This window comes from Perna viridis, chromosome 1 (genome assembly GCF_037379345.1).
Source record: "Perna viridis isolate PV_CMFRI_1.1 ecotype Kerala chromosome 1, ASM3737934v1, whole genome shotgun sequence".
In the NCBI taxonomy this organism is placed as follows: domain Eukaryota; kingdom Metazoa; phylum Mollusca; class Bivalvia; order Mytilida; family Mytilidae; genus Perna; species Perna viridis.
The window spans coordinates 41,078,032-41,104,340 of record NC_142445.1 but is presented as its reverse complement, the minus strand read 5'-3'; the positions used below and the strand labels follow the sequence as shown (position 1 = coordinate 41,104,340).

The 26,309-nt window shown below is 33.3% G+C and overlaps 1 protein-coding gene across 5 annotated transcripts in view; it reads left to right on the top strand.

Annotated features, from left to right (window-relative positions):
* Positions 1 to 22,524, top strand: part of LOC148628783 (NAD-dependent protein deacetylase Sirt6-like) — a 50,872-nt gene extending 28,348 nt beyond the window's left edge. For 2 of the 5 annotated variants that reach the window (XM_088594475.1, XM_088594464.1), the window contains exons 6-8: positions 10,911 to 10,945; positions 17,718 to 17,766; positions 21,381 to 22,524. In XM_088594475.1, the coding sequence (XP_088450601.1) occupies positions 10,911 to 10,945; positions 17,718 to 17,766; positions 21,381 to 22,446 (1,150 nt within the window). In that variant the 3' untranslated portion in view covers positions 22,447 to 22,524. Of the gene's footprint in view, positions 1 to 10,910; positions 10,946 to 11,602; positions 11,626 to 17,717; positions 17,767 to 21,380 lie in introns of those variants that run through there. The other 3 variants (XM_088594491.1, XM_088594483.1, XM_088594498.1) reach the window with 3 other exon arrangements.
* The last annotated feature ends 3,785 nt before the right edge of the window (positions 22,525 to 26,309 follow it).

Here is a 26,309-nt window from a genome sequence, read left to right as displayed (position 1 = left end):
GTCTACAACCCTTCTTATCTTATAGGTATTATTAGTGCCTACATCTGTGATGTAATATGGTCCCACCCATTTAGCATGTAGCTTTGGGGATAATTTTTTTGGAACTTTCATACACTGTAGTAAGACTCTATTTCCTACCCTAAAATCAGGATTTTTCGCCTTTTTGTCATGATGACTTTTAGCCTTTTCTTGTGAATTTTGTACATTTCTCTTTGAAATATCTTTAACTACCTTTAAATGTTTAATAAGGTCATCCAAATGTTCCTTAGCTGATTTTGAAATAGATTCTTTTGGGAGAACAGCAACATCAAAGGGCATATTCATTTCTTTTCCAAATAGCCTGTGAAATGGTGAAAATCCAGTTGATTCTGTGTTTGGGGACATTCTTATGGCCATCATTATGCTAGGTAATAAATTAGCCCAATTTAGTTGATTTGTATCACAATAGGTTCTTAAAATTTGTGCTATAGTGCTATTTTGTCTTTCGCAGGTTGAATTAGATTGGGGATGATATGAACTAGTGTGATGACGCGTTACTTGAAATAATTCACAAAGGGCTTGAATAAGTTTGGAAACAAAATTTTGACCTCGATCTGTAACTAAGGAATATGGAGCGCCATATCTAGTAAAAATTTCATTGTATAAAATGTGCGCTATTTCAGTTGCCTCCATTGTTTTTAAGGGAAAAGCCTCAGTCCATCTTGAAAAACTGTCAACAATTAATAAAATGTGTTTGTGTCCTTCTTTGGTCATAGGTAATGAGGTCAAGATGTCCATATGCCATCTTTCGAACGTGTCTGAAACTGGAATTGGCATAAGTGGGGCAGGTTGTTTATGCGCAGGTCGTTTTGCTCTTTGGCATTTGTCACAGGAAGTCACATATTGGTATACTTGTTGGTACATTCCTTCCCAATAGAATTTCAAGTGTAAAGCAGAATAAGTTTTCTTTATTCCAGTGTGACCGCCACCAGTTTACAGTCATGGTATGATAAAAGTGCATCTTCCCTTAAAATTTTGGGGAGTACCAGTTGTTCTATCATTGTCTCTGTTCTAGGGACCCCCTTTGTTCTTGGCCACCATTAGTGTATCAATTCGCCATGTTGACCCAGTCTATAATTCTCTTTGTCAAAATTTATTTTTCTAGCCACTTTGTCATCTTCAGGTAAATTTCCTGTTTCTAAAAACTTGATCATGTCTGACAATTCTGAACACTGTCTTTGCAGTTTTGCTATATCAGATAAATTTTCAAATTTGTCTTTGTCTATTGGTGCTATAATTGAACCTTCTGTCTCATATTCAAATCTTATTTCAGTAATATTTTTACTGTCCTCTTGTTCATATATGTCGTCTGAAATTTCATTTTTATCAATTAAGTTTACAACAGGTAAAGGGATGTCGGTACTGTCCTGTTCGTCTTTGTCGACATTGTCAGATGTAGGGGGATAAGGCATTCTTGAAAGAGCATCAGCATTTTGGTTCTTTTTGCCTTCTTTATAAATAATATCAAAATCATAACTTTGAAGTTCTAGGGCCCATCTACCCAATTTTGCTTTGGTATCTTTGGTTTTATGTAACCATAATATTGCTTTATGGTCAGTTATGACTTTAAATTTCTTGTTTGCCAAATAAACATGATGTTGTCTAACACCTTCAATAACTGCAAGGCATTCCTTTTCACTAATTGTCCAATTTTTTTCTTCGTTTTTCAGCGCACGCCCTCCATATGACAAAATTGTTTCTGATTTTCCGTCATCACTTAACTGACCTAAAATATATGCTACTGCTGAGCCTGAGGCATCACATGTTAATATAAATTCTTTGGACATGTCGGGGAATCCTAATATTGGAGTGGTAGTAAGGGCAGTTTTAAGATTTTCAAATGCATCTTGGCATTCTTTTGACCAAACAAATGGAATATCTTTTTGTAGCAATGCTGTTAATTGGGATGATATTTTAGAGTAATTTTTCACAAATTTTCTGTAGTAATTAGTTAAGCCAGTGAACTGGCGAATATTTTGCTGGTTCTTTGGAACCGGGAAGTCTTTAACCAATTTAATCTTATCTTCATCTACTTCAATGCCATCTTTTGATAAAATATGCCCTAAGTATTTAACTTTGGGGACACAGAATTGACACTTGCTTGGTTTCAATGTTAGATTTGCTTTTTTTAATTTTTCAAATACTTGTGTTAAGTGATTCAAATGTTCTTCAAAATTCTTTGAAAATATCAGGACATCATCAACATAAACCAGGAGATTTTTCCAATTCAAATCTTGTAAAACCTGAGAAACTACCATTTGGAAGCTAAAACCAGCGTTACGCATGCCAAATGGCATACGGTTCCATTCATAAACTCCATTGTGCGTTACGAATGCTGATAGTTTTCTTGAATTTGGTGACAACCCAATTTGCCAATATCTTTGAAAAAGATCTAACGACTATATTTGTGGTTTAGCTGCCCCTACAGTATCAAAAATATCATTCAAATTTGGAAGGGGAAAGTACATTGGTTTTGTAATTGAATTAAGTTTCCTATAATCAACTGCAAATCTATATGTGCCATCTTTCTTTTTAACCATTACTACAGCACTATTATATGGTGAGGTTGATGGACTAATCACTTTATTTTCTAATAAAATATCAACTTGTCTTTGAATTTCTTGCTTTAATTCTGGTGTTGTTCTATATGGGGGTGTTCGAATAGGAATATCATGCGTTGTTTGGATCTCATGTTGGTATATATCTGTTTGACCTAATTCTGTAAGGTCAGTTGCAAAAACATCCCTATTTTTAGCCAAAAATTTGTGTAATTTTTGTTTATCCAAATCAGATAAGTCTGCAGATGACAGATCAAATTCAATTTCAGGTTTTGTTGCTTGTCTTTGCTTCTTTTGCTTATTTATTCTATTCATATATTTTGTTTCAATATTACCAATAATATTTTTATCTACTTTTTGTTGCATATCATCTAATGTTTGAATTGAATTTATATCAACATGAGAGACCATTGCAATGATTTGGTTTTTAGGGATTGATATAGTAAAATCATTTGGGTTGATTATTTGCATTCTAACTTGTGCATCTCTTGTTCTAGTAGCTTGAACCAAGCAGCAGGCACCCATTAATTGATGTTTTTCTAAAAATGACATTGGTTCTATCATGACCGGTTTGTTCAAATATTGCCTTGGCAGGATAACAGGGATTTCGCACATGTTTTTCCCTGGAATTTTGCATAATTTTGCACTTCTTACATTGCCAGCTATTGTGTTGATTAAAGCTACTTGAACAGTGCCCTCGTGCAGTTTAAGAGTGCGAGTAGGATAGTCTATTACAGCCATGCTATGTTTTAAAAAATCATCTCCTAATATAAGGGGGTGTTGTAAATTCTCAACAATGATAGCAGGATATTCAATAATAATGCCCTTAAAATTAAGAGGAAGTATAATTTTTCCTTGAACTGAATGTCTTTCGCCACCTACCCCAAATATTTTTTTAATTTCAGAATTTTGGATTTTAACATTTTGTGTATTCAATTTATTTATAAGGTTATTTGAGATGCAAGTTATATTAGCACCTGTATCAACTAGCCCTAAAGTTTTTGTTCCAAAAATTTCTACAAATACCTTGTTTTGATCCATGGGTGTAATTAAGTTTACATTTTGTTTATTTCTATTTTTACAGTTATCATTTTTAAAGGACCTTTTGTCTAAGTATTTATATCCAGTATGCCCATTCTTGGACAAACGCCTAAAAATGGGCGCGAATCCCTAATGCCTAATCTTGGTGCCATTTATATCATATATACTTCTGCATACTTGTGCGAAGTGTCCAATTTTTAAACATTTTCCACATTGTTTTCCTATGGCAAAGCAGTTTTCAGGATTACCTGAGCATTTATTCATGCCACAGGATGTGCAAGAAGCCTTATTTTGATAATTTGTATTTTGTGGTCTAAATGAATTTTGAGGCTTCTGGGTATATTGTTTTTGACCCGAATTTCTTGATCCATTGCCAAATCTTGGTGTTCTGTTTTGACCACCATTAACCGTGTGTTTTGAATTTTGACCACCATTGCCAAATTGTGGTGTCCTATGCCAATTAGCAGATTGCTGTTTATAATCATTTTGTGGCCTTCTACCCGTTTCCAAGTTTTCTACCTTTTTTGTTAATGCGTTAATAGAATCTTGTAAACACTGCACATTCTCGCTATTGATTGCATTAATTTGTGCCCCTCTTTTAGTGTCTTTTTCTACCTTTTCAGCTATTATGGCAGCGGTCCTTAATTCTTCAAAATTTTGAGGGTTTCTTGCAATAATTGTCCCTCTTAAAGATTGCTTAAACCCTTTTAAGGCAATTCTTTGGTGTAAATGTTCCGGAATGTTTTCTGCAATGGCTTTTATTTGTAGCCGCTCTAGAAATTCTACAGCTTGTTCAGTTGGGGCCTGCGTTATGAATAAGTCATCATCCTCAGATTGATGATTTTTGAATCTTGCTACCAATGTTTGCTTTAGACGGTTGTAATTCGTCTGTATTGTTTCATTTAGACTTTCAAATTTCGCTGAACCTTCTAAATAAAAAGGAAGGGCTTGTGCAGCTTGGTCATCTGACAGCTTATGTAATTTTGCCCATCGGTCAAATTCTTGTAGCCATGTTTGGCCTTTGCTTGCCCCATTAAATTTTGCCGGTTGCACTTGAAAAATTGATGATGGTAGTATGTTTACCTCTGCCATGGTGAGTCTTTCTGGTTGACTTGCTGTGTTTATTGCCACTTCTTCCTCTTCACTGCTATCGTCAGCAAATTCCCAATTGACTAACTTATCAATATCTGTTGCAGATGTTGTTTTTCTTAGCCTTGAGTTTTCTGGTACTGGTCTGTGTCTTGTGTTGTTTCTTGTATTCATCTGATCTAGCCTCTGTCTCCACCAGAACTTTTATCCTGATTATTCGGGTCTATAAAAGATACCAGAAATTCTCTTTAGATCTTCTTTAATTAGCAACCAAGGATCGAATGTTATTATATACACAATACATTAATAATTCACATATTAACATAACATAAACAATATTCATACACAATTTATAAATCACATATATTGTTAAATTCATATAAAGGGGAGCTACTCGCTTTGTAATTTGAGAGGTACTATTACTTGCTGTTGGGGAGCTTAGCCTTTCCTCTTAGTTTCATATGTATTTACGATATTTGTCAAATGCGTATTTACAAAATTAAGGACGAACATATATTTACATTTACATGTGTTGGGGACGACACCGCTTTCTTATTTGAAACTCAATTGTGACTAAACAAATAAAAATATAATTGACTAATTAATAAATATACTTATATCTGTCTGGCAGCTGTACCTATGTTTCTGTTTATGAAAATATTTTCTATTTAGCACATTAATAAACATGCTTAATTGAAACGCTTGACCAAAATAATTATTCCTTTCTTGTTTGTAATCTTTCATCAATTATCTCCCTTGACTCGTTTAGGCGGTTCAATATGAAATTAGTTCCGCGCAAGAACTTTAAATGAAACTGTTTATACAATAAAATTTATTAAATGAAAATTAATTGTTTAACTTTCTTACAATAGATAAAGTGCTGTCGTTGTATTAAATTAATAAAACTATTTGAAACCTCTTTCAAAAGTTAATTTTTCTAAACAAAACTAAATAATATATTTAACTAAACTTTGAATATCTGGTGACGCTATCTGCCATGAAAATAATAACAATTGACTTAACATGTTTAATGCTCAAATGCTGTGGTAAACGGGATATCTAAATATCTTGTAATTAACATTTTTACTAAATGTGAAAAATAAAATATTTGTTTCTTAAAACTTAAATTATCAACTTAGAACTAAAATATGTTAAATATTGGCTTACCTATAAAAGATACCAGAAATTCTCTTTAGATCTTCTTTAATTAGCAACCAAGGATCGAATGTTTTAAAAGTTTAAAATTTCTTTCCAAGAAATTTTAAGCACGTGATTCTTGGCGCTCGAATTTCGGTATCGTTTAGCCAATCGATTCCCCTATTTTGGTAATTTGGACCACCCATCTTATTTTTGATTGGATATCCTTTTAGTTTGAATTTTATTCCCATGTCTATCATATAGGATTATAGAATTTAATCCTATTATTTTTTTCATATTGACTTGACATTGTCTGTTGATTCTTCTGGTATTTTTGCTATTTTAACACCGGATACTCATTGCGTAATGTTAGCGATATTATTTGGTTTATCTAAAAGCTCTTTACTTGCATGTAAACTTGAAGTGTTTTTGTTTGAAAGCGATATTGCGTCATCAACACATATTTTGTAAAACTAAATTAAAATAGGAAATCAAAGTATACTTTGTACAAAAATCTATTTACACAGTCTTTTCTCAGGAATGTCCCTTTTTATCCTCAAAAGAAATAAAATATCTTAGTACTTCTTTTTAACATTTTTGAATAAATTGTTATATAAAGTTTTGATATAAAAACTTATGTTTTCTTTATAACATGATTTTTAAATAAAATGTTTCATTTATAATTTAAGGCCAAATATACCTCATAATACATGTATGTAAATGAGCCTTGTTTTATAGTGGTTTAAGACACGGGTTTTAAATGGTAATTTAGTGTGATAAGTCCTAATGGTCAACTATACTAGTAGTACTAAGTATTCGACGGCTGCCTTTCGTACAGAAAAAAAATTCTTAGTTTTTAAATAATGTTAGTATTTATTCTTTGGGTTAATGTTTAAGGATATGTTTTCTTTAGTAGATTCTGTTTGTTTTGTTATCTGTATGCAGCATAGGCAGATAGTTTCATTGACTATACCTTATCTTTTTTTAATGAAATAAGTTTTAAGGTGAGCTGTGTTTCTGTTTTATTTATGAACAGGTTTTGATCGTTTGAGCTTGGGAATAAGAACATGATATTACAAAAGTGTTACAAAGTAGAATTTGCCCATCTTTTTTTATACATACCCTGTTCAGTATAAACAAAATTGTGGCGACTTCAACCATGTCGATATTAACTTTAGGCGGCGATAGGTCAGTAATATCTTGCCAGCTAACCGTTACGTACCCTAACGTTGTGGAATTTTACCGGAAAATGCAAGTTATTTTCTAACTTGGTGTCATCGTATCAGAGTAGTTGCAATACCACAGAGGACGCTTACCCTTCTCGCACTCAATTCAAGTTTCCTACAGTTGAGTTGTTAACGATGATTTCCAAAATAAAACCCCGATAATGTTTTACAGGTGTAATTTTTATACTCACCCTGTTCAGTTTAAGATTTCAAACACCTCTAGGTAAACATAGGATTGAACTATGTCGAATAACTAATTATTATATCATGCAAGCCAACATCTACATTTAGCTACTCAACCAATGTCTGATTTGTTGATATCATTACTCCTAAGTGTGTATAAAATTCTTGCATCAGAGAAGATGATGCGCACGGTACGAGTACACATGGCTTATGCCGCCTACAGAATTGAAAGTTATTTATAATAATTCTGTGAATGAACATTTACACAAACTGTTAGTGCAGCGTAATGCTTCCGGTATATTTTTCGGTGGGTATTCAAATGGCAAGTTCTTTTTATAGTTTTCAGTTACAGTTGCGATCACTTCTAACCTCTCTTAAGTTCTGTCACGAATTCCTTTCTATCTGCTGTCGTAGACAGGGTCTGACAGAGGCTGTCCTGGGTCAGGACACATTTTGCCCTATTCCCTGACAGATCCTGACAGAAATTGTCCTGGGTCGTGACAAAGAAAATACGATAAGCTATTCTAAAATGTCATACCCCTGGACAGTTCCTGACACTAAATTTTCTATTCTGTGTGACGTAAGTTTTGTCATACACCTGTGATATTAATTAAATTAGATTATTTAATTATAAAATTAAAGGTCTATGTTTCTGTTTTAATATAAATGTAAAAGTGGTAACCGATAACTTTCCGATGTTTGGTAATTCTCACGAAGTTCAAGGTTGACAAAGTAATTTTTGAGTGGAAGCTACTTTTAATATATCATTCATGGGTGACTGATGCCTAAATATTTCAGTCGAAATTCCTCAAAATGCTACTTTTACCTATGAATAGGAGTGTGAACACTTCCAATGTATCTACGTGGTCTTTTATGTAGAAAATGTAGAAATTAAAAATATTAGTTTCAAATCAGTGACTGTGACACCTGTATTTAAGTAAATATTCTAAACATTCTGCAAAACTTATGAGTTCTAGCAGTTTTATTTTTCATAATGGTCTAAAACTATTGACTAAAATGCTTGTTTTTTAATATAACTATCATGTGGGTGACTGTGACACATATATTTCTGTCAAAATTCTTCAAAGATGTCATATTCTTGCAAAATGTATGAGTACCCACACTTTTAATTTTTATGAGGGACTAAAATAAATGACTAAAATGCTAATTTTTTCAATATAACTATTATATAGTGGCTGTGACATATTAATTTGAGTCAAATTTCTTCAAAAATGTCATATTCTTAAAAACTGTATGAGTGCGAGCACTTTTGATTTTCTTGCGAGTCTAAAATTATTGACTAAAATGCTAATTATTTCAATATAACTATCATATAGGTGTACGACATATTAGTTTGAGTCAAAATTCTTTAAAAATATCATATTCTTGCAAAACGTACGAGTGTGCACACTTTTAATTTCCATGAGGGTCTAAAATTAATGACTTAAATGCTACATTTTTTAATATAGCTATCATATAGTGGATGTGACATATCAATTTGAGTAAAAATTCTTCAAAAATGTCACATTCTTGCAAAATTTTGAGTGCGAGCACTTTTAATTTCCATGAGGGTCTAAAATTAATGTCTGAAATGCTAAATTTTTCAATATAACTATCATGTGATGGCTGTGAAACATTAATTTGAGTCAAAATTCTTTGTAAAAGTCATATTCTTTCAAAATGTATGAGTGTGCACTCTTTAAATTTCCATGAGGGTCTAAAATGAATGACTAAAATGCTAAAGTTTTCAATATAACTATCATATAGTGGCTGTGACATATTAATTTGAGTCAAATTTCTTCAAAAATGTCATATTCTTGCAAACTGTATGAGTGCGAGCACTTTTGATTTTCTTGAGAGTCTAAAATTATTGACTAAAATGCTAATTATTTCAATATAACTATTATATAGGTCTGCAAAATATTAGTTTGAGTCAAAATTCTTTAAAATGTCATATTCTTGCAAAATGCATGAGTGCACACACTTTTAATTTCCATGAGGGTCTAAAATTGATGACCATGTGGGTGACTGCGACTTATATATTTCAGTAAAAATTATTCAAAAACGTCTATACACATCAGTCGAAATTCTTCAAAAATGTCATATTCTTTCATAGGGTATGAGTGTGAACACTTTAAAAGTTCCATAAAGGTCTAAAATTTTTGTATAAACTGTTTAAAATTGTCAATATATATATATAGGACCTGGTATTCTGTATCATACCGGTGTCTAGATCTGCAACCAAAAGAATTCAGTCAGGGGCGTAGCAGGCAATATGTTTTGTTGGTACTGCATGCCATACATAAAAGTCGGGTATAAAAATTGAAAAACAAATTAATTTTAACATAGCAAGGTTTCCTTCCCGTGGTGCGAATCGAGATTCGGATCCTACGCCTTTTTTTCGGAATCATGTATATATATGTACCGTATGTAATTTAGCCAGTGAAGTATTCTCGAGCTAATGACTGTCAGAATCTGTCAGGAACTGTTCTAGATCTATGACAGAGAATCCTGACATGATTGAAGAGAGGTTAGAACTGGTCGCAACTGTAGCCTCTTGCTTGTTTATTACATTGATTCGATATATTCGACTTTTTTATTAACAAAATTTCACGCTTGTACTTTGCTTTATTTTATCAGTTTATAGTTTTGTACATCTAACTTTTCCCATGACTAATAAAACTTGATTCTGTCACAATATTCGACATAATATTCAACAAAAGATTTGGCATGCTTACAACAACACTGAATCAATTCTAATTAGCCTTTAATTGTAGATTGCTATTCAGTCTGGCTTCTTTTTTGTAGCGTACGTACTTTTATTTCGAATATACATTATTGCATGAACTTCAAAAAGACCCGACTGATATTTATCTTTTTAAAAAGCATGCTTCCTTTTTTTATAATACTCGTGAAATAAATAGGACTAACAAAACTGTTTGTCACGAGTAAGATCCTTCAGTAAGACGTTGAAAGTACATTTTGATTGCATTAAAAAGAATGAGAAAGAGAGGGGTGGAGAGTGGGGTACTTTATTCCCGCCTCCTTCCCGCTTGACTACTGCCTCCCAATTTCCTGACCATCACGCCCCGACCCCTTTTCTATTTACCCCGGTTATTGTTACCAACAATAATCCCTGCTTCCTGTATTTTTCACTCCCCGTTGCCCTCCCTTCAACAACCGTTCCACTTCCCCCTCCAAAAAGCGAAACCATTTACAGGAGCACAATGTAGTCCAAGGTGAATTGGTTAAAGCAAAATCTAGATATTTATAGGCGTTCACTTTGACTGTATAGCTCTTCCAAAAGGGGGTACGCACTGAATAGCATTGTGTATGATTATTTCTCATCCTTGGCATCGTTTTGAGAGATTTATAGATACCTTTCAAATATATAACTCATGTGGTCACTTTTCTTAAGTAGCTTCTCGATAAAATTTAGATTTATTCTTTTTTTTTTTAAATATATGTTTTTTCACAGGTAGATTAGATATTCTTTAATATTGATTTTTCATTTTATGTTCGTAACACATGTTATTATCGTAACACATTGTGTCATTCAATGGCAATCAGTTGATGATATTATCATATGCATTATTTATGCGTCCTAGCTAAAAATAAAGCTTATTTTTTTCTATAGTTTAAAGAAACAAACGATGCCGTCTATCCAAAAAGGTAAGATGTCTTCATGTAGTATAAACAATAATATAACTTTCTGTCTTTCGATAAAAAAAAATAAAACAAAAATAACAGCGATGTATGACCTTTTGTGTGATTACTTTCTTGCTTGCCTAAAACTTTTCGCATTATTTTGTATGCAAATTTTGGAAATGTGATCTTTCCATTAGAAAAATAAGAAGAAAAAAGTATAGTCGATGGAAAAAAAGACAATTTAAATTATGAACAATGTCAAAAATAAATAAATAAATAAATTAAAAACAAAAAACAAAAAAACAAAAAAAAAAAAAACGGTTCCATGATTTCAGGTTAGGATGGCGTAAATATAATTTAAGGCCGTGCGAAGTGAGTCAAGATCATACTCAAAACATTTTTATTGCGGGAGTGTTTATTCCGTATGCTCATCGACTTTGCCACAGTTAGCACAAAAGGGTCTATTACAATGTAATAGGGTTTGTAAGTCTCGTCATGTGACTCCGTGGTTTCACGAGAATGGGTGCTTTTCAAATGCAAAAAGATTTGTCACTCTCAGAGCGTTGGGTTCAATATATAAAAGCAAAAGATATTTTCGTCTAAACTACCGATAAATATCTATTTCCACATGATAAAAGTGTTAAAAAAGCGTAAAATATAAGAATTTGTTTTGTAATACAGCGTTTTGAGATCCCAGAAGTAAACAATAAAATGCAGACCGGTCTTCAGATTTCAATACGTTCTACATCAGAAATTCCGGTAAGAAAAATAAAACTAGAACGAGACCTATAGACCCTATATTTAAAGCAATAATTGATTGAATCGATATGCCCTGGGGTGTCAAATTGCGGAATAGGAATCAGTGTGTTAACATATTGCTCCTGGTATTAAAATTGTCAAAGCCCAACGTTTTAAAGCAATTGACCAGATCATCAACCTCTTGAAAATAACGTTAAGCTCAGTTACTAAGAAATACATATGCAGCGGATGCTGGTATATTACCGCACCTGAAAGAAAAAATTATAATGAAATAAAAATCGTCTCGTTTTTCATGTATTTTTGAAACTTCCTCTTAAAACATTCTTATGGTGAAACATAACTTAATCAACTACGTCATAATATTTTTGTATATAATATGTTAACATATATTTACATATGTGGTGGTTTCCAACTTTCCGGGTGCCATTTGTTACATGCATACGGACTACTACCTAGAGTAAATCATTTCGGTAATTCTATTTTCATCATTCATATGCATATATGCATAAATCATTGATTACAAAGTATTACTCTTTTTTAATGTTTAAAAGCTATTCAGTTAGTATTGTGTTCAATCATAGATTATTTTCTTGATTTAGAAAACAAAAAGAAATGAAATTTGTATTAGTAACTTTTGTGAACTTGTGGCCCTTAAATTGACATTTTGTACCTGGCTTGATAAAACGAACAAATACAAACGTTTGTACATTTACAAAGAAATTGACATATTTGACATCTTTGTTTTTGTAATAATGAAAGCGTTTTTAAATGGTCTGGGTATAATAACAGCCAATGCAAGAAATGGTGGGGAATTAAATTTTCTTGGCCACCTTCACATCAGAGATTTTTTTTCAAATATTTTTTCAAATAAAATAAAAGTAAAGTTTAGTTTTTGTTTGGTACATGGTCGCATATTTCAAGAAAACAATTATGTATAAATAGTTAATATAGAAACTCAATAATGAGTAAAAAGTGACTCAAAAGTCATTTGGGAAACCAAATATTTAAATTTGAAATTCTGTTTGATTGATAGTGAGCGTATACTATCAATGTCATTGTGTGCACAGGAAGTTGCCATGCAAAAATCAAAACATGCATGCTCCATTTGAAGCTTTCTTTTTAATTCATGGAACAGACTTTTTGCGTAAGTTATTCCTCAAAATTTACATTTCCAGCACTAATTATCAATATTATTAACACTAAAATTATTGTTGCAAAATTTAAAGTTTGCTCAAACTTGACAGCAATGTGTTTCCCTCCAAAACTGAACAACTGCACAAAGAATCAATGAATATGTATTCATTTTTCTATATATGTCCTAAATTGTAAAGTGAGTCTTAATTATTCCCACATATGACCCATATAAGGAAATCCACCTGGATTAGCAAACCAGTGCCTTACAGAATTGACAACACATTATGGCATGTTATTCCTTTTATGCCAATTATATCTCTGAGTCCTATTATCTTTTGCTATTGCATGTGCTTTCATTTGTAAGTATCTGTCATCGTTCCAGGCACCACGATGTAACAACATTGTCCAATATTTTTTTGTAGTGTTCCTTCCTTAAACAGGAACTTCGTTGGTGAGGTGCTTCTGTTCCTTCATGCCACCACATCTGTCTTTTCTGTTCACTTGTGATACATGGCTAACAGAAACAGTACGCACATTCGGCTTGGGACTGATCCTGTTCAATAATAAAGCCATTGTCACTTTCTTCTAAATCATTCAGCATACCAGAATTATCTGTTCGTGTAGATTGTTCCTGGACTTTGTTGTCAAATGAATTCCCGCCTGTTTCAGATAAAGATGATTCAGCATGTTCAGAAACAATATTTATGTCCCAGTTGTTATGGTCAAAAAAACTTTTCACAGTTTCCAACTGAAGATTATTCAATTGAAATGCAATTCTTTTATTCTGTGAGGCTTTCATTATCAACACTTACTTGATATATTATATTACAGCATCGTGGGTCATATATATGTGTATACAGATAAGAATTTTGTTACATTGCAGGTCATTGTAAGACTGTTTACATAGTGTGGGGCTAAACCGGGATTAATTATAAGTATCTATGGAAATAATTAGATAATTATTTTATGGGTTGAACCTAGCTTTGAAATTTCTTTCAATTTTACTTGTAAAAAAATGCCAAAACAAAATACAAAATGTGCATCATATGCATGGTTTAATATCCATTTTTCTTTAATTACATGTATGTCATACTGTCATCCCTGGGTGTCACCCAATTTAGGTCAATGTATTATCTTTCTTCTATCATTTCTATGATGGCTTCTAAAAATAGGAAACGTCCTCCACATTTTAGGCTAGAAATTTCTAAAAATGATGATGTGAAAAATAAAATTCAAGAAAAGTCAATGGTGAAATGACAACCATTCTGAATAAGCCAGTAATGCTAATAATGCTAATATTATTACTAAAGTCCTAGATGTTTGATAAAACAGCATGATGGAAAAGATTCCGTACATGGAAAACAAAGTTTTTCTTCTACATATATTCAATTGATGAGAAAGGACGTTAACCAGAAATCATTTGTTACGTGGATCGTTATGGTGTATCCATCAGCACCATGAAAACTGATTTATTCAACGGGTCATAGTTTTCCTTCCCTCGTTTGTCTACCCCGGACTTGACTTTTTATGAGCAACTCGGCGGGTGTTTCTAGAAAAACAGAGGACGCTTACCCTACCGGTGCACCTGGTCCATGCTCCCAGTTTTTAGTGGAGTCCGAGTTGCTCATTTACTTTGTTTACTTTGTATGTATGATTTTAGTTACTTTATGTTCTTTGTTGTGTATGTCTATTTTCCATGTCTGGTCTTTGTCCCTGGATTATATTCTTTTGATTACCGCTATAACCTTGGTTCCCTTCATTACTCTTCCTTACCACAGAACAATCCTTAGTCACATATGGAGAAATATTTGAAGCCCATACCAGTGTGTGTAGAGGAAAATTATCAAAACAACCATCAAAGGACATGTAGTTTCAATCAGACTATCTTGTTCAATTGAAATGTCACACTCCTATCTGTGGGTTTCATCTCCATACCTGTCAAATGTTGAATATTTAGTGAACCACCGTATTTGTCATGGATTATTCAGCAGTGGCCTTCTTCCTGTCCATTACACCCGCTTTGCTAGTGCAGCTGGAATAGGATGTATTACTAAACAAAGACGGGCCAATTTTGTTTTAAACAATACAAAAGACCATGCCATAGCTGAGTTCAATGAATCTTTTGAAAATGCTGTAAATAAAGAGATTGTTTCATATGAAGATTTAGATGGAATAAACATTATGAGTGATGCTCGACATGGCTGATGCAAAAATGCAAAGGACACTTTTGTCGTGGCTCTCGGTGAAAAAACGCGTAAAGTTATTGACTGCATTCGTGTAACTAAAACTCATGACGAAGTTGCTCAACGACATGAACGTATATAGGGACTGAAATGACTTATGACCATTTAGCTGAAAAGGATGTGTCCATCAAAATTCATTCACATGATAGAAATTTATCAATAAATAAATTTGAGAGGGATACAAATTTTACAACAAATCAAAATGACTTATGGCATGCCGTCAAAGCTGTTAAAAAGGCAGTAGCTAAAATATCAATTGGAACAAAGTGTTCTGAAGGAATTACATGGAGTTCTCAAGTCAGTGATAAAGTGGAACCAATAGCAACCCACATTAACTGGGCTGTTCGTCATTGCAGGTTTGATCCCCAGATCTGCAAACGTTACTTGGAGAACATAACAGAACACTACTCCAATAATCATTCAAGTTGCCACTATTCATCTCAATGTCAGACAGACAATAACCATGGGCCTTCCAGGATTGTGATAACAAATCCTAAAGCAAAAAAAAGATGTTAGATTCTGTTATTCGTCGTTCCGCCATATATCAGCATCCTGAAGACTACGTTTTGGCTAAAGACAAATTTTATGTAGAAACTTTAACAATGTTATGAACATATTTCAGGACAAAAGAATTTTTTTTTGGAAATGACCAATATAATTTCCGTTCAGATCTTGCCGTTTGCTATTGGAATGAAAATGTAGACAGAAATTACACTTCAGTTTGAAAATCAAGTAATCCAAATGCACCAACTTCACAAAAAGAAATTAATAACTATCCCACCGGATTTTTTCTGGGTCATCCCTGGCCTTTATAGATGAAATTGACAAATTAAAAGAAAGAAGCAATATTCAAAATCCTGGGGAATTCAAATGATTAACAAATTATTTGAGTACTTTATTTTATTGTAATTGTTTTTAAGGTCAAAGTTTTTACACGTATCACATGATTTTGCCAGAATCAGGTAAAATGGGAAAAATCAGAAGCATGCATGTCAAAAACCCACCTATCTGACTCTATAATTTCACTCAAGGATGCTTTCCCTATTTAAAGACACCATTATTTGATCACTGCATCACTTTACTGGATGTTAGAAAAATGAGGTTTTTAAAAAGTTATCTACCCTTAAAATGTTCATTTTCAGTGTATTTTAAAGAATTAAACAACAATTTACCAAATTACTATTGGTCTCTGTATTTCTTTGATTCTGGTGGTGCAATTAGTCAAATGGTGTTTTTCCATACCATGTTTCACCCTCTCTCTGATTCTTACAGGCTGACACTTAATTGTCAAAACAACTCATCAAAGAAAACTAAATTTCACCAGATATACATTTTGTAGTAGCCAACCTCTACGGCATCAAAGATCCAAGCATTTCATTGGCGCAGGATGCAGTGATAGTATTTTTAAGCCTAAAAACATCCCAATTTTTCAATTATAAGTATGTGATAGTTGAGAATGCTTATGATGAAATCGGTTCAGATCATCACTATTTGAAAATAAAAACTCATCTTCACAACCACTGTCAATTCTTGCTAATTAAGGTGATTGTACTTTTGCTTTTAAACTGCGACTCAGTGAAAGTTAAAACACCAACTTTTACCGAGTATTTTTAATCGTAGACTATTAAAACGTTGCTTATATAAAACCACATCATTCTGACCCATGAATATATTTGGATTTCATATGCTTAAGTTGCAAGTTATGGGGCCCTGTGGGAAAATGTCAATAATCTTTGTCAGAAAGACACTTTGGCCCCATGCATCAACCTTCTTGAAATTGTTTCTTATTATGATCATACAGGTTCGGTGTCTTAACTATCGTCGGAAATCACTAATAACTAAATGTACAAGTGGTTTATGCAGACAACAAGAACGAACAACAAAAACACAAAACATACACATGAATTTGGTAGGGAAAATGGTAGTCTGATACAAAAAATTGAAGATCCCGTCAATTATTATATTACGTAACACGAAAGAAAAATGCAAAGATTAATCCTATTTTCTGTAAATATTGGAATCAAAGCTTGCCTTAATGAGCAAGGTTGAAAATTTGGAACCAAACCCGTTTTTCCCTGGATCTGCCACTGTTATATGTTCCTATAGGTAAATTTAAGAATGTTTTATTATATTCAATGTTATATGTGATGATTTGCCTATGATTTGTAATGCATTTAAGCAATCTGCGTATGCATGGAATGAATTGTTTTGTCAAAACAGAAGGAATTCCCTTACAATGTTTGCAACTTGTCTCTCTCATTTAAAAATGCAATCCACTTACATCTGCTTGGTAGATTGTGCTGTTTGTGTAATGCCCGTTCTTGCGCATGCTTGTTTTGTTAGGGAATCCTGAAACAAAATTCAAATAAAAACAGTATTTGCTCATATAGATCGAGTGAATAATCTGAATTACACCTAACTTGAATAATGCTAGGCATAGAAGTATTATTTTTGTGTAAGCCTTAATATCTTGACCAGGTATATACAGGATATACTTTAAAGTATCAATAGCTGACTCGTACAATTTCTCGTACAATTCAGTGACAAGTTATTATGTTTAGATGACATCATAACGCTTGTAATAAGGTTTCAGAATATGATATAATATTATAATGTAATTATATATATATATCATACCTATTCTAAATTTATCATTTCAGAATTCTTTTTAGAGTACTTCATGGTCATTATTCATATTTACAAACCACTGTAAGTTATTACATAATACTTACTATATTGTTGTATATATTAATACATATATATATAATTATTATTCATGTGGACTATATTTCGTGTAGCCTGATATTGTCGTTGTACATCTATACTTTTATTGCGACCCTGAACAATAATATGTATGTACATATATTGTATAGACATTAACGAATATCTTACTAATACGCTTTTTGGCGTGGTGTTGTGCTGTTGATACATGCATGTCTTTCCAACACCTACTCGATTAGCCGTGAATCTGATTGCACCCCGTGAACTAGTTATTAGTCTCCAATTTCCTATATAATCTAAGTAAATTCCATCTTGTAAAATGTTAACATTGGAAGATAAAAGACCAAAGAAGGTTTTCAGATACAATAAAAACTCCCTGCTGTAATATGTCATTCAACAATGTGACAATAAGATTATATTGTTGAACAGATATGCTCATTTTTATCCATTTTTTCTCCCTTCAAATCGAGTTTCAAGTACATGTAAGTATTTACAGCATTGATTTGACAGTTTCACAAAATCGCTCGAAAACAATGATTTGTAGTTGTATATGATGATCAAAGATTTCATTAAAATCTGAATGAAATAATAGTTCTAATGAAAATATAAGGCAGGTGCGTTAGCGACGTCCTTAATATGTAAAACTTAAGACCAGAACTTTCTGACGGAAGTGACCAAATATGTCCATACGGAAGTAGACAATTGCGAAAGCGTGGAAGCCATGTTTTGTCTTGTAATATGTCGATGGATACGATTTGATATTTATTCATTTTATAATAATAATTTGGAAATTATTGGCTGTGTACATACAATATAAAAAAGCTTTATTTAACGTCGATCTTTTTAAAACATTACAACACAAGCTCCTGGGAGCTTTTAAAATCCACATACATGCACTACAATAAATAACATTTACATCACAAGTACAATATATGGCAATATCGAGTCGTTTTCATGCAAACATACGTAAATCATTAGTCAACATATAAGGCAAATAGTAGCAAATGTAAAATAGGATTAAAATGAAAGAGCATCACTACAAATAGTCAACAATTTAAAAAACATGAAGCAGAGTTGTTATGAATAGCAAACAGAACAATGACATGACCTGCCGTTCCATGAGTTTAGAAGATTCTTAAATTGAGTAAAAGATGATTCTCTACGAAAGTGGTCTGGCAGGTCATTCCAGGTTTTTGCAGCAAAATATTTACAGGAGCTTAACCCATACCTTGATGTTCTGACGTTGGGTAGTTTTGCTGTGTTCTGATATCTGAAATTATATTTATTTTCCTTTATTTCAATTAGATCATGTAGATATATATTTGGCTCTGTCCATTTATCAACTTGAAAGTTTCAGCTGCAATATTTCTAATTCTTCTTACTTTCAGGGATGGCATTTTTGATTTCAACAAAGGCATCCTCATATGTGCTAGTATAGTCGTTATGGATAAATTTAAGGGCCCTTTCTTGATTTTTTTTCCATTTTATTAGTATTAGCCTCACTACAAATGTGCAAAGTGACAGAACAATAGTTAAAATTTGACAAAATAAAAGAGTGGTAAATTGTTAACCTTCCCCGTTTATTTAAGTGTTTCCCTATCCTTTTTAAAACATTCACCTGTTTAAGGCATTTTTGCAAATGTTGGCTATATGAGTATCAAATTTCAATTGGTAATCTATTGTTACTCCTAAAAGTTTTACTTCATCCTCACATTTTATAGTATTATCGCCAAGACCAAAAGAAATGTTTTTATCATAAGTTTTTCGGCCAATGGCAAGTGCCTGAAATTTATCAGGGTTTGCTTTCATCTGATTCACTGCAAACCAATCTATCAATTTTAAGTTATCTGCCTCCAGTTTTTTTTATGACTGTATCCAGCATAAGAAAGAGTATTGTCATCAGCGTAGTTATAGAGAGAAGAATCTTGAATGAAATAAAACATATCAGTTAGAAAAATATTGAATAATACAGGACCTAGAATTGACCCTTGTGGCACTCCTTTATAAATTTTCTCCCACTTACTAAATGAGGATCCTAGTTTGACACAATGCTTCCTGTTTGACAAATAATCTCGGAGAAGATTAATAGCCTCATGTGGAAGGCAATCAAATGCTTTGCTTAAATCCATCAAAATAGCAGCTATAAATTTATTACCATCCAATGCTTTTTTCCAGTCTCCCATTATTTTCAATAATGCAGTTTGACAACCATAGTCAGCCCTAAAAGCTGAAAGATGGGGATGGAAAATAGGTCAATTGTACATCTATGGTCTTTAACAAAATGGAATTATAGGGAAGAATACTTACAGGTCTATAATTAGACCTATCTAGGGCATTATTGTTCTTATAGCATGGCACAACTTGGGCCTCTTTTAGTTTTTCTGGAAATTTACAGGTTGTTAAACGTTAATTTATCAAGTTTGTGAAAGTTTGAGTAATGGTTGTGTAGAAAGGTATTTAGCTTTCCCAGAAAAGAAAGACTCATACGTTCTCCTGACCGAATTAGACATCATCTATAACAACATGGCGGTGCACCGTAAATGAAAAATGTGCTCTGTCAATCATATGCATAGCCTAAAAGCAAATGAAAACTGTCAATAACAATAATGGTCAATCACCAAACTGTCAAACTGACCACCGGTACAACTACTTAAGACTTGGCTTTACATTGAGAAACAACTACCGAAAAATACACCTGAAAATATATCAAAAAACAGCAATAAATCATAAATAATATTATTGCTAGTATTGTATCTTTTATTTCTATGAAGATTTATTTATCTCCGATATTTTGATTAAGAAATAAATTACGGAAAATCCATTTCATCATTGTTTTCCATGGGCTGCCCATTTATGTCGCATCGTTTTAAAAGGGTTAAATAACGACATAAATGGCCAGCCTGTGGTAAAGGAATGATGAAATGGATGAATTACCTTGATTTATTTCGATTCTAATAGGACTAGTTTCTTCATATATTTGAATAGAGAAAGCCTATGTGTTGCACGAAATGTTTGTATAACCTTTTTTACCACGGCTGTGGTCTAAAGAGCTTTGAAGCACGTCATATCAGAATCTTTGTCAAAAATTTACCTTATCGATTTACATTCGGTTCAGAATTTTTAACAAGGTGCAGCTGTAACAACTGTGGTTACGGTTGACGATGCAAAAATGAGGATGCGTAGTTTTAGTTTATTACGTTAAGAATGAGTAGGGAAATTTTCATAACCGGGGCCCATGTCATAAAGAAATTCATTTGTCCACTAAGTTGAAAGTTATTGTGTTCTCCGGGTACATGTTGTTGGTAGATTGCTTTAAATTCCCGGATTGCATGTCTATATTAGGCCAGGTTCTTGAATTAAGATGATTTTTTTTATCATTGACGCTTCGTTTGTTTATTTTTATTTATTTTTCCCTTTGTGTGAGATTTGTATCTGTCAACGTGGTAACATTTGATTTTACTACAGTCATTTATATAATATGTTCGTTGTTATCAGATTTTCATTAAAGCCATTCACAATGTATGATACCTAATTTAAATTTTGTGTTCAAGATATATATAGTAATTTAAATAGTTAACCCTCTTTGCATGCTCTATTTTCAGAATACAATCTGCAACAACCTTCAAGAAAATATTAGTATCATTTACATTAATTGTCATTGGAGGATTGATTTATTTCGCCTCTCTTAATACCACCTCTCCGTTTATGTTAACCAGAACGATCTCATATGAAGAACGGACATTTACTATACTCTGGTACGCAAAGCCTGTTTGGGTTTTGAACGGAGGTTTGGGGAAAATCCTCGACGATGACTGTGAATTCAAGAACTGTGAAGTTACCTATGACATACACAAACTCAACAAAAGTGATGCTGTCCTTTTTCACCATAGCAACATGGGTATAAATCCACCACCTAAGCCACGAAATCAGAAGTGGATTTTCGTGTCGCTCGAGTCGCCAGTACAGACTCGTAACTATTTCAACCAACCCAAATGGCACAATAAATTTGATTGGACATACACTTACCGAAATGATTCTGACGTTTTTGCACCCTATTCAAAATTTGTACGGGTTGATGGTAAAGTTTCGGCCAACTACACCGCGATATTTCTAAGTAAGACGAAAGATGTGGCTTGGGTAGTAAGTCATTGCAACACACATTCAAAGCGAGAACTTTATGTAAAGAAAATGAAGGAGGTAATTCAGATTGATATCTATGGAAGATGTGGACAACCTTGTAATTCATCTGATTGTTTTAAAATGATAAGTAAAAAGTATAAGTTTTACTTATCATTTGAAAATTCACTATGTAAAGATTATGTGACAGAGAAGTTGTATCGTTTATATGCAGATAATTATCATATAGTGCCTGTTGTCCGGGGGGCACCGAATGTAAAAGAAATCATGCCTTCTAACACAGGTATAACAACAAGTGATTTTAAATCCCCGAAAGATTTGGCAACATATCTTCAAAAAGTAGGTCGTAATGAGTTCATGTATACGAAGTATTTGCGTGACAAAAATCTGTTCAGAAAAAAAGGAAGTTTATTTGGCTATGGGGCTTGCGAAGTATGTAAAAATCTGAACAGAAATGTACAAAGTAAACGTTATTCTAATATTGGTGAATGGCTGTACATGGGAGACTGTCTAAAGCCATCAGATGTGTAGGCATTCACTGGTTATCAATTTTTATACAATGAACTGAATACACCTGTCATAAAAATAAACAATATTCATTATAGTAAAGTCTCGTTCTAGTTTCAGTTTCCCTTCCGGAATTTCTGATCTGCATTTTACTGTTTACTTCCCGGAAATCGAAACTCTGCATCACAAAGCAAAATCTATTTTATGCTCTTCATAACATTTTTTATGTATATTAAAACAACCCAATTATTGCAATACATTTAAAGTAAACTGCAGCTTTTAGAGTTGTGTTTTAACCAATTCAAACGAGAAACAAATATCTTTGAAATGATATCGAAACCTAGAATTAGAGTGCGATACAAAAAAAAACTTCAAATGATGAAGACAGAGGAAGAAATAAACATAACACACAAAATCATACCAAAAATAAAAATTCCTTCTGGTTGTGTTCTTTCATTTCTTTCTTTGTGCCATTTATATTCTATCATGCTATCATTTAATAAGGTAGATAGCAATATTATATTGATATTACTGAGCATCGCATGAGAGGACAACAATAGACGTTCAAACAACAGAAATAGGTATCAAAGAGGTCCACAGAAAATGGCCAAATGAGTGACTTAAAAGTTAAGTTGCCTTTAAATTGAAATTAAAATTAATGTATACATTTCATGAAGAAAAAAAAATCAACAAATCAAAAAGAGCTATTTATAATATCTAGATCCCGTACGCTGAATTCTTTTTTTAACGGCAATCATTCACCTAAACTTTGGGTCACCTAGCCATTTTTGATAAGAATGTAGATAAAAATGTATTTCATTCCTTCGCTCAATGAACGATAAAAAATTTAAATTAATACTTCGACCAGATATTTTTTGTGGTTGACATTGTTTTCGGTCCGTTGCATTTGCAACTCCGCCTTCTTAAAATATTTACAGAGATTGTAAACTTGTCTCTGTCAAGGCCACTTCATCGCCTAGCGCCAACTAATTTGCATAATTTCTTTCCGGGTTTCTTCGAGAAATCCAAACTCAAAGGCAGCTCCAGTTCCGTACCGTTGACGTTCCTCCACTATTCTGGAATGGCAAAAGTAGTGCAGGCATGGAAGAGGCCAATGCTCCGGAGTTTGCGAGAAATCCCGTAGTCTAATCAAATCAACTTCCGCCAAGATCAGAAAATTTCATGCCATTCTACTGTACATTCAATGTCAGCTTCGTGTACACTCAGGTGCCAAAAGTTTGTCAACTTTCACATGTACGCTAGTCCGGCCACGCCCCCTTTTAATTTTTCCGATACCGATAGTGACAATGTCAATGCATGTCAACTTTGTAATTGTTGGTTTAAAAATAGTAAAATAAGTAACTTTTACGGTGACTGGGTCAAAAATGACGTCATTTTCTTTGTTACGTCATTATTCGCGTGTTTGTAAACATGGGGAAGAGAGGTAAAGATCTTGATGTTCAAACCAAACAAACCATTCTATCTATGGTTAGGAGTGGACTTAAGTCGTCTAAAGTGGCAGAAATCTTGGAGATACATAAGTCTACAGTTTCCAAAGTTCCAAAGAGGTATAGAGAACGTGGAAACAACGAAAACGCACCAAGGAAAGGACATCCCAAACTTTTGACAGTTCGCGGAGAAAACGCATTGACAAGGATTGTAAAGAAAGGCCGCCGGAAAACTTTGAACGACATAACAGCGGAACTTAATAGTGATACACCTGTGAAACTGTCTCGTAGAACAGTTCAACGTGAATTGAAGAGGCTTGGGTATAATAGGAGGACAGTAGCGAAAAAACTTGGAGTACGCCAGGTTAACAGGAAGAAACGCCTACAATTCTGTCGTGGAAAACTACATTGGACAGCTAACCGTAACTGGAAGAGAGTTATTTTCAGTGATGAGATGACTATTGTTATAAAACCGGATGGTAAAGTGAAGGTATGGAGAAAACAAAACGAAAAATGGCGTGGTTATTGTCTTGGATATCTGAATCAGGGCCCGACTCGTAGTCTGAAGTTTATGGTTTGGGGTACTATTACTTACTTCGGACGAGGACTGCTTGCATTCGTTGACGGAAATATGAATTCGGAGAAATATATCGAGACTTTAGATGACTTTTTATAATTATGGCCTGTTATCATTAAACACTTTCCGAATAATGACTTTCAGTTTATGGATGATAACTGTCCCGTGCACAGGTCCCGAGAAACCGAAGCTTGGAAGCAGCGAAATGGAATTCAACCGTTTTTCTGGCCACCACAGAGCCCGGACTTAAATCCGATTGAGAATGTTTGGCTGGTCTTGAAAAATCACATAAAAAGAAACATTTTTCACATTAAAGACACGGAGGACCTAAAACGCGAACTTCGGAAGGCCTGGAATAATATCAGTGTAACATACCTGCAGAGCCTATACGGAACATTGCCGAAACGTTGCCGACAAGTGTTAATGTCTAAAGAATTTATTACAAAATATTGAAGTTTTATGTCATAAATAAAGGTATGATTTTTAATTTTTATTGTGACGTTTGTTGTTTACAATAACGCCATCTTGAAAAAAAGTTGACAAACTTTTGGCACCTGAGTGTATTTCGTCTGATCATTGCTCTCTTTGGCGTTGTAGTATCATACGATATACTCCTTCCGCAACTGTATGTAAACAATGTGCTATCAAAATCAGCTGTTCACTATCAGTTTTACAATAGTAATTCTCATTGGCATGGAAAACACCATTCGACATTTTTGATCTAAATTGGGTCTACCGCCAGGTACTTTCGGAAAAAAGATGTCTGCCACTGTAACGATAACAAGTCGATAGCTACACAACAAACGCTGTATATTTTTAAATCGCCGATCAAACGCCGTGGCATTGATGTTGCCAGTAGTGGTAAAAGGTCCTGAGTTCGAAAAAAATGATTTTATTTGAATAAGATCAGTCATTTTTTAAAAACTCAAAATTGTATGTATCAAGTTGAAGGTAACCAAGGGTATATCCTATTTCGCCCCTGTCAGCTATCGTTACTTTTTTCAATGACGTTACAAACTACTTGAAAAATGCACAAGTACGATGCTCGGTTGTAGACTCTGCTTAATTTTATTAAAATAATGGATGCAACAGTGACATTCCGTTCCCCTTATCTCAAACCATACATTATACATGTTTTTAGTAAGTTTTGTAGCGGATGTATTGAAGATGTACATGTACATATATTGTTGCGAGCGCCGCGAAGCGGTATGAGCACTACGGTTATTACGTGTACTTTCTTAATTTCCCTTAAGGTTCCCCAATATACTAACGAAAAAGTCATGTCCCGGAAGTTACAAAAAGTGACTGTCCTTACGGAGAAAATTCATCATTTTCTTCAATCAAACAAATAAAAAAAAATATAGGTTAAGATTACGTTTCAGGAAAAATAAATTTATCTTTTCTTATAGTTTTCAAGTCTTTTTCTAATTTGTTTGACTTATTTAAAGAAGTGAATGTTATGTTTATAAAAACTTAGGGAAACACGTGGATGTACGTACGTGTATCTCCGCTGTTCCGCTGTAACTAACACAGTGCAATTTAAATTTGCAAAACACTCATTTGCAAATCTTGCGCCGCTTTTTATTTAGTCAACTTGGTCATGTGGGTAATCAATGTGTCAGGCTTTACATGGGATTTCATTATCTTTTGCTGATATGTCTTTAAATAATAAAGTTATTGCAATTTCAAATTCATGGGATTTCAGAAAATCCCATGGGATAAATTTTGCTCCCATGGGATTTTTTTTGTCCCATGGGATTTTTTTCTCCCATGGGATTTTTTTTCTCCCATGGGATATTTTCTGTCCCATGGGATTTTTTTCTCCCATGGAATTTTTTTTATGCTGAAGAACAATAAAATGC